This window comes from Rutilus rutilus, assembly GCF_951802725.1.
Source record: "Rutilus rutilus genome assembly, chromosome: 14".
In the NCBI taxonomy this organism is placed as follows: Eukaryota; Metazoa; Chordata; class Actinopteri; order Cypriniformes; family Leuciscidae; genus Rutilus; species Rutilus rutilus.
In genome coordinates this window covers 4,237,332-4,250,586 of record NC_140219.1, presented here as the reverse complement: position 1 = coordinate 4,250,586, position 13,255 = coordinate 4,237,332, and the positions used below count along the sequence as shown (strand labels likewise).

The following is a 13,255-nucleotide window of genomic DNA, read 5'->3' as shown; positions in this document are numbered from 1 at the left end:
TGAGTCAGTGTTTTGAATCGATTCACTAAAAACATCCTTCCTAACATTATTGACATCACTGAGATTTTAATTACAGAAACACCTCAGTCTTATGCTCAGTCACTCACTAGTGACAGAAAAAAAAGTGCATTGAAATCTCCACAATACTCAAGGTGCTAGTCAATTATACTGTTCAAAAATGTGGGGTCGTTATGATATTTTTTTTTAAGAAGTCTCTTCTGCTCACCAAGGCAAAAATACATCAAAAACAGTAATATTGTGAAATATTATTGCAGTTTAAAATAACTTATCTATGTGAAAACATTGTAAACTGACATTTATTCCTGTAATCAAAGCTGAATTTTCAGTATCATTACTCCAGTCTTCAGCGTCACATGATCCTCATTCTAATATGATGACTTGCTGCTCAAGAAACATTTATGATTATATATGAATGTTGAAAACATATTTCATATTTTTGTGGAAACCAAGAAATGAAAAAGTTCAAAAGAACAGCATTTATGTGAAATAGAATCTTTTGTAACACTAGAAATGTCTGTCACTTTTTCGACCAATTTAATGCATCCTTGAACAAAAGTATTCATTTATTTAAAAAATATTCATAACTTTTGAAAAAGGTTTTGAACGGCTGAGTGTGCCTTCGTTATGACTGTGTGTTGAGCTATTTTTAATATTCTGATCTGATGAGTGAGTGTAACACCAAACATGTCCTGTTGAGCAAACACAGCCATTGCCTATACATTTGCAGGTTTGATGAATAACTGCGCCGCTTTAGACGCCTCACCGAGTGCTTATGATCTCGGGGATGATCTGCAAGCATTACAAGCAGGTTAAAGCCGGGAAAGAGGATATGACATCATCAAACAGAGACGCAGTGTCTCTCAGCGGGGGACAGATGTAAGCGGACATTCAGCCACTGATCCCATCACTCCCTCACAGTGATGACTTCTGTACAAAAACACGACCTTACGCTTATTATGGAAAAACACCAGCGGCAGGTGTGTGTGTGTGTGTGTTTGATATCCTCGCTGAAGGGAGAGTGTGAAACCATTGAGAGGGCAGATCTGAGACAAGGACGCTCCGCTCCAGATCCCGAAGCACTAAACTGAGCACACACTCATATGAACTCTCTCTCTCTCTCTCCGTGTGCCAGCGTCTGACCGTGACATCACTGGGATGGATATGGAAATTCTGGACTTTAAGACCTTTCTGGACTAGAATCGATCAGAAGCAAACACAAGAGAGCTAAACGAACAAACAGAGCAAACCTTTACATCATAAACTCCAGACACAACACAAGGCCTCCAGTAACACAAACTCAGCTTTAAGAAAAGCATTTATTTAGGGCCCTATGAAATGCATTACTTTTTTTTCCCCAGATTCCATTTTATTTTTTCCCCAAAATTCTGTATTTTTGGTTTTTATTTCTCTGGATTCCGTTTTAATCATTTAAATCGTTTAAATTAAAAAGCATGTATGATTAATGGATCTCACACAGATCTTAAGACAGTAAAGCCCTATTCGGACGGGACTAGTGTAACATTGAGAGGTGGGGTAAATAATAATAAAAATTAAAAATAATAAAAGTAAAAATTACCAGAGCTTCTCTGCGATTTTAGTCCCGTCTGAATGTGTATCTCAGTGATCATCACGGACAATGTCAGTAAAGATTACGGCGACTTTTACCTTCAGTAAAAAGGTCCGGAAAAATGACCTCAGGTAATACTAATCCCGTGCGAATAGACCCGCTGTAAATATGTACGGAAATATTTCATCATTTCCTGTTTAAAAGTAGTTTTCCGCGTTTTTTCAAGTATGGAGACGCTAGAAAAAGCATTCAGTTGCGTTCTAGACGCTGGAACGAGTCTGTGGCAAAACTCCACACACCATTCAGATCAGAGAGAAGATCGAAAGCACTTGAAACATCTCTTATAGCGTTAGGTAAGTGTCTATTACCAACACAGTCCAATCTGAAGTTAATTAATACATCGTTCGACCGGACATAACTGTTTTATAAATATAAATATAGGTTATGTGTGTTTGCGCACGTGATATCAGGAAGCAGCGTAATACACACATGACGACAGGAGTGACGGCGATGCGCAAATCGAGTTACTCTCCCACTTCTGCTAGTTTACTGAGATATTGGCCATTAATATTACAGACGTCCTGTGGTAAAATTACATCACTCCATCTACCCTGGTAAAGTTAATCCCGTACGAATAGGGCTGAAGCCTTCATTTACACAGCAGGTCTTGATGCCCAATTCCGATTTGTTGACTACATCCGATGTTTTATCCGACATCACATCTTTTAAAAGTGACCCATGTCCGATATCTGCATTTACACTATACACTGACTTGCCAGAATGTACAGACCAGGAAAAGCTTATGCCGAAAAGGAAGTAAAAACGACGGGATTTGCAATGGATGCAGACGAAATGATAATACAAGCTTTTGCTTTCCGCACCATCTTTAATGAGAAAAAGAGGAGAGCACTTTTTGCAGCCTGGGCATTGAAAAGAGTCATGTGATCACGGTTGTGACATCATTCGCCACCGTCGCTTTTTTTTAATGACGTAACACTCGCATTGACAGGGGAGTATACAATCGGTCTGCTTTAGGGGTGTAACGATACTCTCATGTCATGATTCGATACATATCACGATACTGAACTCACGATACGATATTATTGCGATACTCCAAGACATATGATAAAAGGTTAACAAAAAATGTACTGTTTATTAAACTGCTAAATTTGATATTACATTGTATAAATGAATATTCATGGACTTGGTGCTGAAACCCAAAGCACAGGACAATAGAGACGCCAGAATAACAACATTCATGATTCTGAAGATGAAAATACAGAGTTATTTTAGACGAATATGTTTCTCTGTCACTGACTAAATACATTTAAAATAATGTCGGCCACTTTTTTACACAGATATTCCCCTATTGCATTATTATACATTATATTCAACATTATAAATAATATTTTAATGTAGTACTGACACTAAAACTCTGAAAACTTTATTTTACTTTATTTATATTGTTGCATTTTTGTATTGCGATATATTGTGACAAGATATATTGTTACACCCCTAGTCTGCTTACATGGCAGATGCAAATGCACGTATCATCAGATTCATATCAGATTTATTTCCACATATGAATTAGGCCTGAGAACATCAGAATCAATGTGCTTTTTTCCTGCTTGCACGTTTTTGGATCATATCCGGTATGTGCCAAATGGGAGGGAATAAAGCGGAATTGGGTCACTTGAACAATGTAATGTAAATGCGGCCTAAGACAGTAGTATACTATGTTTACCACTGAATCTAATCAAAGATAAAAGTTTGGACTATAATAACCAGACCTGTTCCCATATGCACCAAATGTGCTAGCGAAATGAGCATGAAGATGAGAAACACTTTTCTCAGGATAACGATATTTAGTGAGAGGAATCACCATTTACAAACGAGTGTAAACCAGACAGCTCTACAGCAGGAGCTTCGGTGGATCCGACACGTCACCATGCGTCCCATGTTAAAGAAGTACCAATAAAAACAGCAAATGAGACTGGCCATGCGGAAACGATTAAGAAAACAGGAACAGCTGTGCATTACTAGAAGACTGGAATAATTCAACTTCAGACACACATGCTTATAAACATTAACCAGCCAATAGAGCTATCATTAAAATAAAGCCACCAGCGTCATCACAAAATAAGCACAAAAAAAAACGTCTTACACAGTTTGAATGAGAACTCATATTAATGTATAATGGTTAACTGCGGTAACTAACTATGGTATTTAGGTGGTAATTATTGTTTCCATGACCATGGTAAATGCTAATAAGCGCTCTGCTTCAGCAGCACATGGTTTACGGTTTCACCCCGTCAGTGTCTAGAGTTTCACTATAACACACCAGGTGTGTTTGCGAGTCTATTGAAAGAAACGCTGTCTGATGATGGAATATCAGATTCCCTTCAGAACGAGGGCTTGTTTGGATTACCATGGTACTACCATCTTATTATATTCTGCATTAATATCCCACTACATTTGACAAAATGTGCAGTATGCAACCATAACACTGCATTACGTACTGCTTCCCACAATGCAATGCACTCAACTTGACCTTTCATTTTCAGTGTGATAAAAGCTGTCTGATTGAGGAACACTAAAATTAGTTTCTTCATGTAATATATTGAAGACATGCATCATCCACCTATTGGCATTGTACTTTGACCTGTATGTATGAGGTACTGTGAAAATACTGAATTACAATATTACCACAAGGAACAACTTACATTTGCTTACTCATACTTTTTTTCATACATAAATGTATGGAATCCCATTTCCGCCATACGAAAAAAATGGTACATCTTTATTACGACATAAAAAGCTAAACGTATGACATATACTATGTAATAATTATGAGATAAAAAGTTTTTTTTTAAGACAAATTTTTCAGGTTCCAGTTGCATAAACATAGCCATTATGTTAAAACTGTTTCTTAAGTACTAGTATGACCGACTAGCGGTTAGTCAAGGGGCAACCAGTCTTACTTTTTAGTAACAAATTAGACCAATCTCCAATTTTATGTAATTGACTTAAAGCAGTTATGAACAGTCTTATAGAAAAACAATGTGATGACTAACTTGTAAGACTATAGTTTTAGCAGTTTATGCAACCGGCCCCAGATCACTAAGGTCAATTTTTTATTTGAAATCATTATTTCATATAGACTTCTTCACCTCATGATGACATGATATGTCATAATTATGATTTACAAAAATAAAGTGAAACTACATGCACTTTACAGCATGTATTCCATTCTAAACGAGCTTAAGAGACTCTCGTGGGCGTGGCTTAAGACGTCACGCGGGCCCCTCCCACACAAGCTCCAGAGAACTCTTGTATGATGTCACAGAATTCCCTCTCATTCGCGCTTATCCAGTTCTACAGCTTTCCAAGAGTGTCTGTGCTGTGGAGTACTAGTGTTATTTACCCAAAGGCAATCAAATTCCTGTTACTTGAATGTGCGAGAGACAGCACGCAGCGCAAAAATGTTACACTCAAACCGATGTTACACTGAAACACTGTTACACTTCAAAAGCTTTTGATATGAAACAAAGTTACACGTCGAAATTGAACGTTGTTGCAGTCAGAATGCAACAGTGTAGCGCTTCACTTAAACAACGTTTCATTTCGCAGTAAAAACACTGCATGTCGCGGTACTAAAGTGGAAGTAACATATGGTTTATATTACATGGAACTTTCTGATGGTATTACCACTGTACAGGTCCAAAAACACACTTTTATTAACGATGAAGTGACAGCTCTCAGCACATACCCCTCATCTAACTCCATATTTCTGAGCTGAAAGACCTTCAGCTCATTGAGGAACAGCGATTCTTCAAAACACTTCCTCATCAGAAGAGACGTATCGCTCGGGCTGCAACACCTCAAAACTTCCCAAACTTAAGAGGTTTTTATTTGCGACATGTAGCACCTCGAGGTTAACACGAATTTTGAACACCTCTGAGATTAATAAACAGCCAGATTCAACCGTTTTCAGACAAACCCTGATGCTTCACTGAGTACTGACAGTAAACTCACACAAGAATATAAAACACTTACAAACTTCTTCTTTCCCTCTCCGTCTTCATAGTTCTTCTTGCTTTTCTTCTCCTTGTCTTTCCCACTTTTGGGAGCACCAGCTGATGCTGAGTTTGGATCCATTGTTGTGCTTTAAAATCGCTTATATTCCCCAAAAGAGCAGAGCTGGATCCTTACACACACACAGGCTCTCTGTGCCTCTCAGGGCTTCTTAACCCGCGGCCTGTTGCTGTCGCGCGCGCCGGCCTGTGCTCGTCCTGTGCTCGTCCTCTGACACAAAGGAAAAGGAGGGAAGTTTGAACCCTGAACCCCAGATGACTTATTTTATTCGGACCCTCAGAGACTTAATACGCGCCCTGGTGAACGCGCGCGGATCTCCGCGCAAAAGTCCGTGCGCGTGTTTTGGCGCAAATTTGTCTCGATCTCGAATAAACAAACTACGCGTTAAGTCTCTAAACCTATCAATCTAAGCTGTCAATCTATAGAGCTGTCATTAATCCCGCCGACGGTTGATATAAAGTCCTTGTGCTTCATGGTAAAGACTTCAGATTCAAAGAACAGCCATGAGCAGATCAGATGAAGTTTTCCGCTTTCTCTCTCTCTCTCTCTCTCTCTCTCTCTCTTCCTGTGTGTGTTGGGCAGGTCAGATGGGAGGAGCCATCACGCGCACATACACACACCTGAGTCACATCACACACACACACAGGTAGACAAACACTGACGCTTGCTGACACCTCAGCTACACTCATGACAAACATGAAAATGTGAATTAAAATTCTTTATAAAAATGATAAATGTTTTAAAAGGTTATGGTTATTTAATGGAGGGACTTTTTTTCTTTTAAACAATAGCATACTAGTCATTTATGAAAGCAATAATAGCACATTATACGACAAATTTAGAATAATGAAATATTCAGATGATAAAACTAATTTCCCCAAAAGATTTTTAAATAGATTAATCTCTGATAACATCAATATGAATAGCTCTTTTGCAGAAGTCAGTCCGTCAAGTTGGCCTATCAAGTTGGTTTCGCTTTATTTTCTTGCTCACAGCATATGATTTAGTGCAGTTTACCGATACTTAGCATTTTATATTATGTGTTCTAATCAATACAACTAAAATCAATAAGTCTGAAAACTGTGAAACTGTAATTGGATTGGATAACTCAGTAAGCCGTGTTTTATGTGTAAGTGAAGCGCGCCCCCTGCTGGTCAGAAGAGTGAGTGAGCAGTGAGAGAGATTCATGTTTCAAGTGGATTAAATAGGGGAAAGGTTTAATTAGACTCGTTTCAGATTTGTCCCATTAAAAGGTGAAAGCAGAACGGATCGTAATGAATTCATGCTGGTTAATAAGACACATTAAGAGTCGTTTCACTCTGTTCATCTTTCCAGTGTCATTAACTTTAATGCCAGACTTCAGGAACACAGGAGAGAAGTCGCTGAGAGTTGACTATTCAGCGGTGTGTGTAATTAACAGGCCTCGGACGGTCACGTGTGCCATGAAGGGACAAAAAGGAAAAGCTCTGTGCAGAAAGACTCTCTTTTTTTTTTTTTTTAAGCAATGCACAATATTTCCTCAAGCTCTGCAGAAATCGGTCTGATATTGTCCTCATTCGTCACGGCGTGTTTCATTGTAAATGTGCTGACTCAACCCAACCAAGTTGCACACTGAGTCATTATTCTCTACCACACACACTTACCCAGAGCTCTCATCTAAATCCCACCAGCGCGCAAAACCCACAGGAACATCTGGGGCTCCTGACGGTGAAGGGCCTCGGACTCACAGACTTCATGGTAGTGATGGTTTCTTGTGAAGGAATGTGAATATTCTCTGTCGTGCAGGGCTGCTCACACATTGTATTGTTCGTCATGAATATACAGATTAACCTAAAGCTTTACACTCAAAATGTGCCATTTTTAGAAATATTATTTTGTCTCTTTAGGAAGCAGTTTGTCAGTTGAGAACAGGCGCGAATGAAATGTTTTTGGCTCAGTATACGAAAAACAGTACATTAGTGTCCAAATTAGTGTCAGTAAATTAGTGTCCAATTGCAAGTTTTAAAGCAATACAAGCAGAAATCCCTAGTGGGAATTACTGAATAGGTCAAATGAACTATCATCTAGTGAACAACACATAAACATCAAATCTCTCTCTCTCACACACACACACAGACACACTCATGTCTGGTTCACTATCTTTATGGGGACTTAGTGATAATGATCTTTATACTGTACAAACTGTATATTATGTCCCCTTACACTAACTCTACCCCTAAACCTACTTATCAAACAAAACTATCTGCAATTTTACATTTTCACTTATGATTTATAAGCTGTTTTCCTCATGGGGACCAAAATATGTCCCCGCAAGGACAAGGATTTCTGGTATTGCCATCTTTGAGGGGACATTTTGTCCTCACAATGCAGGGTTTACCAGAACTATATCTACCTCAGAACAGTTTGATATTTCTGTCATGGCCATTTGTTTCCTCCAGTGTTCGTGAGCTGCTCAGGAAGGCTCTTGAGGAGAGAGACACATTCATTTGTCTTGGTTTCATACTATGTGCCCCGGCGTCTCTCTTATCGAGTCGCACCTGACTCTCTGCGTCTGTCATCACAGCTTTACCGCATCGGATGCGGATTAAGACAGATATCAGATTGATTTATATCTCTGCTGGCACTGGCGTCTTACGTAACTTCAGGAGAATAAAATAACCGTCAGACAAACGTCGATAGATGATTTAGGCTCAGCTGGCTGGAAGCCAGACTAATGACTGCTCGACTCATTTAGTTGTTGCTTTCATCCGAAGAGTCTCACAGGACACAATGGTGATGATTTATAAGGGCTTGAATCTGAAACCCTTTAACTCAGATCTCTAATGGAACAATTCAACCCTAAAATTATAATTCTGTCATCATTTACTCGCCCAAATGACTTACTTTCTTCTGTGGAAGATTGTTCAAATCAAACCTGTGTTATTTTTAACTATAAGACTAAAAATAGCCTAGTTTTTGTTCATTAGCTGAAATATAATTATCAGATGAAACCATAACAACTCACGAATTATCAAAACTTATTCTTTTGTGTTTAATGGAAGAAATACATTCATACAGGGGTGTGTTGTGTTTCCTGAAAGCATGCTAGCCAACTATGGTCGAAGTTCTGTCCTTCCCATCATAATTCAACGATTTGCCGTTTCCAGAAACTATAGTTTCAAACAGCATCGCAAACTAAAGTGCTTGTTGGAACAGCTCTTGACCTGTGGTTTGATGCATAGTGTCTTCTTAAAGGGGTCATATAATGGTACTGAATTTGATTGTACTGAAATGTGTGTTGGCAGTGCCTGTACACAACCATCATATAATGATAAAAATCCATCCAGTGGTTTTTTTTAAATCTCCTTATATGTTTTCCCATCTCAAATCGAGCCGTCTGACCGTGTGACGTCACACGGTCGGACGCCCCTCCCACGATTGTTAATTGACAGCAGCGTTTCAACACAGACCCGCCCTCGCTCGTGAGCGAGCTGTCAATCATAGTCCGCATTGTTGATACGCTGGAGCAGAATGGCGTCTAAGCGATTGTGGTGTTCTGTTCTTGGGTGTAATAACGAACACAGCAGTCATTTTGATGTTCCTAAATCCGAACCGCTGAAGACGCAGTGGCTGAGTTTTGTTTTCGAAGGGAATATTCCCCACGATCAACGTCAATGCTTTCATGTTTGCGCGAATCATTTCTCTCCAGAGGGTCAGTATAAAGCTGGTTTTGCTAAGAAGCTGCTCTTGAAAAAGGGATCAGTACCAACTATTCGTGTTCCTGCCGCACCTCCAGAAGAAGAAGTGAGTGTAACGTTTTATTAACCTTTATATTAATATTTGCAAATCGCTTGCACGCTTCACGATGAATGCGGCTAAGGTTTACACTCAGGGTACATTACGGCATGTTTTCTATGTACGACGTTCTCAACATAATTCATAATCCCACGTTTATAATGAACAAAGCGTTATGGTTATTGTGTCATTACAAACTGTGTACGCAGGTGTTAAAGTTAACGTGGTAACACTACACTAAGCTTACTTTAACTGTCGAACTTCTTCGGGGCCGTCATCTTGTTCCGGGTCCGACTCCGGTTCAAATTGATACGGTTGGTTGCACAGATGTGTCCTCAGAGACTCCCGCTGCCATTCTTTCTCCAAAATATACCCTCAACTGTTGTCAAGGCAACACTCCATGTGTGTTGTGTCAAAACCATAGCTCAAAGGCAAAGCTCATTGTCATTTAAAGACACATGCACTTAAACAGCGTGCTGAAAACAGAGCTGTTTTTGACCAGGTAAAATGAGTGTTTTCTTACAATACTAATGAGAATTTTTAATTAAAGTATATTACAAACTTTTCATTTAGTACCTAAAGAATCATATTAACTTGTACACAAATGGCATTATATGACCCCTTTAAAATGATATGTGGACTTAAATAGAGCGAGCACTATGTAAGTACACTATATATATATATATATATATATATATATATATATATATATATATATATATATCAACAATCACTTTCGAAGAGTGCACATGTGCACAAGGGAAGTCCGGAGAATGACGTATGAGGGAACCGGTGATGAATCAAACATCAAATAAAGCAAAATGACATGAAACAAAAACAGTGAAGAAGTCATTAGGTGTCATGTTCGTTACGGCAGCATCTCGAAGATCTGGAATAGATTAATCAGCAGAAGTTATTACGCCTTCACATGTTTGTGACGACAGTCCTACTGTATATTGCTGAACTAATGTGGTTCAAACGACAGAGATGCGGCCATGTGACTACGCTTTCAGGAAACAGTCGAGACTAGTTGATTAGTTTCTCCAACGATGCTTCATACTATGGTAGTTAGTCAACGAATGACTTCGTTAAACGGGAAACGCAGCCCAGGTTTGGAAAACGCAAGGTAAGGGATGCAAATGATGACATGAAGATGAAGAAATGATTCCTTTAACCCCTAGGCCGTAAGCTCATTTAAAAAAGGGTAAACCATGAGCATGTTTCTTAAGCCTCATGTTTGCTTCAACCGTGATCAATATCAGCAGGGCTTTTTGCACAGATGGTCATGAATGTGAGATTTAATCATGGTTTAACACCGTACAAGAAAATAATCTGTCTTACATAATGCACACAACTTGTGATAAACCCTATATGGACAGAAAAGGCCGTGCAGAAGTACAAAACAGTCACTATATACAGACAGATCAATGAGTTCGGCTTCAATCCGGGCTGGTTCTGTTATCCAGACCGCTTTGCATCCTACGTTCCAATCGCTTCGGGTCAAACGGGTCATTTGTAGGAGCTGCGGGCCTCTCGCAGTGACCGGTCGTAAGGCATGGAGGCGAAGAAAGAGTTCCTCAGCTGGCAGTTGATGAAGAACACGATGAGGAGGACGAGGAGGAAAAGCACCAGACACATCACCACATACGTGGCCAGGTCGGGTTTGTCGGGCTCTCCCTCTCGCAGCGAGCTCCCGCGGCCCGTGGGCTTCAGGAGGGCCGACACACTCACGGGCCCGTGGGACACGCTCAGCGGCGCCTGCGTGTGTGTGTGGGTCATCAGGTCGAAGTCTCGCGCCGCTGCCGTGGAGTTCAACAGCATCTGCCTCAGCATGATGAATCTAGACCGCAACAGACAAACATACACTAGATATGTATGATTATACTAGTAGGAAGCAGTCACATGCAGGATAAGCATTATACGTGACTAAACATATCTGAAACACACTGGGGCTAGTTGTCACAGAGTCTTTATCTCAGGTTTTGAGTCAAATTCTTCTTTTCTTTAGCAGAGCTTTTGTGTGGTGGTTTTCCCTAGCAGTGTTTGTTATCCTCTAAACTAATAACCTAATATCAACATATGTTTATTATACTGGTTGGCTAAATAAATGAACACAGTGAAATCATATTGACATAAAATAACACAAAAGTCGCTATTTATATAATACAGAATTTGAGAGGAAGTGTTGAATGTGCCCTCATGATACGTATTTTACAAGGCAGGTTGGGGCAAGTTGTCACATGGTTTTGTACAGTTCATTAACAAATACTTTCAAATGGCCAAAACAATGTTTTGTTTATTTATTTAAGCCTATTTTTACTCTTTCTTATATTTTATAGGAGGACTAATTGCTTCATTTTTAATTCATTCATATTTTGCTTTTGTGTTACTTCAGATAGCATTTTATATATTTGTTAACAAAGGGTTTCTTCTCAAACTCATTGAGACAACGTATACCCCATATATCGTGTGCCAACATGCCCCGACAAGTTCGACGTGTGCTCAATAAACAGTATATTTTATGCAGGGCAATTACGGTGAAAATTAAACAGTGATCAAGACTTTAATATTTGTGTCTGCACAGTAATCAAGTTTCATAAAAAATACACCTAAACTAAGAAATAAGCTTTTAACTAGAATAAAAGATGTGACAACTTACCCCAGTCTCCTTTATCGATAGTGTAAATACGGGCTATTCAAAACGATATTTTAATGCAATAACAAAAAATGTATATCATTTACTAAAAGCAAATGAAAACACCGTTGAGGTGAACGTTAAGATGAGCGTTGCGCAGGGATCCACTCACTGTCTGTGCGCCTCGGACAGGAGGGCGAGTCGTTGCGTTCGCATACCACACTCTCCCCAAGACCAGCAGACCTCCAACACTCCTCAGACGGGGGCTCTGGTCATCGGCACTACATCCACAGATGGCGCACACAGTCTATCCATGTCCCACAATGTGCGTTTCCATAGAGTCTTGCGCTATCGGAGAGAGTGGACCTCTCCAATCACACCGACGGATCCAAATCTCCCCAAACGTCTCAATAAACGCGCAGTGAAGCTCACAACGGGTTTCAGTATCTTCGCATACACAGAATCACTCCTTTCACACGGGTTCCCATGGTTTGGAAGGTTTATATCCGGGAAAAGTGGCTCTCCACACGCGCATCCGTCATCCACTACCTCAGGTGATGGGTGCCAATCGATCCGGTTCGGCTGGAGAGGAAGAGAACAAATGAAGGAAACATAGAAACGTAAGATAAACGAGCAGTTATCAGTGCGCAATGGAGACGGAGACGCGTAAATGTCTCTCTCTCTCTCTCTCCTCAGACAGACTCTTCAATTTGAGAACAAGTGAGTGGAAGAGTTTCAGGAGGGTGCGGAATGTCTCGGAGAGGTTTTACAGGGAGAGAGAGAGAGAAAGAGAGAGAGACATGCAGCCTATCAGCTGAGCCAGACATTTAAAGGGACCGTCTGAGGTGCTGATGTCATCATGAGTTATTCTGGCTCAGAATTGTGCGTGATGTCGCATGTTGGATCATCAAATGTGTGTTACCGTCGTTGAACTGTATAAGAGTAGTGCAAGGGCGCTGTGTTCCATTATAGTAATGGATCATTCTCATGAATTAGGCTGTGGTGACTGACGCAGGCTTACTAAAGTTAGCTGAAAACCAGACAGCCACAGAGAATTAAAACTCATCACAAGTAGCTTTTCTTCAAGCTGAGACAAATACTGATATATAGAAGGTGCACACAAATACAAAACACCACCATGGTAACACATGACACTAAAACAT

The 13,255-nt window shown here is 39.9% G+C and overlaps 2 protein-coding genes across 5 annotated transcripts in view; both read right to left on the bottom strand.

The window, feature by feature from the left end:
• diaph1 (diaphanous related formin 1) overlaps positions 1-6,250 on the bottom strand; it is a 113,024-nt gene extending 106,774 nt beyond the window's left edge. For both annotated transcript variants that reach the window (XM_084430594.1, XM_084430595.1), the window contains exon 1: positions 5,645-6,250. In XM_084430594.1, coding sequence (XP_084286720.1) covers positions 5,645-5,746 — 102 coding nt within the window. In that variant the 5' untranslated portion in view covers positions 5,747-6,250. The remainder of the gene's footprint in view (positions 1-5,644) is intronic.
• A 4,489-nt stretch (positions 6,251-10,739) lies between these two features.
• On the bottom strand, positions 10,740-12,818 carry smim32 (small integral membrane protein 32). 3 transcript variants are annotated; one of them, XM_084429479.1, is made up of 2 exons: positions 12,117-12,818; positions 10,740-11,297 (listed from the first exon to the last, which is right to left on the bottom strand). In XM_084429479.1, the coding sequence occupies exon 2, from the start codon at positions 11,288-11,290 to the stop codon at positions 10,967-10,969; it is 324 nt and encodes a 107-aa protein (XP_084285605.1). In that variant the 5' UTR covers positions 11,291-11,297; positions 12,117-12,818; the 3' UTR covers positions 10,740-10,966. The 3 variants fall into 3 exon arrangements, with proteins under 3 accessions (XP_084285605.1, XP_084285604.1, XP_084285606.1); XM_084429478.1 differs by having other exon boundaries at positions 12,265-12,818; XM_084429480.1 differs by having other exon boundaries at positions 10,755-11,297; positions 12,200-12,811.
• Positions 12,819-13,255: the final 437 nt, after the last annotated feature.

What these genes read in the sequence shown, in the direction of transcription:
- smim32 (XM_084429478.1), bottom strand. Translation starts at nt 12,308, where the DNA reads ATGCGAACGCAACGACTCGCCCTCCTGTCCGAGGCGCACAGACA. An exon ending in CTGTCCGAGGCGCACAGACA is followed by an intron (nt 11,298 to 12,264) that starts GTGAGTGGATCC and finishes GTTGCGGTCTAG; the next exon opens with ATTCATCATGCTGAGGCAGA.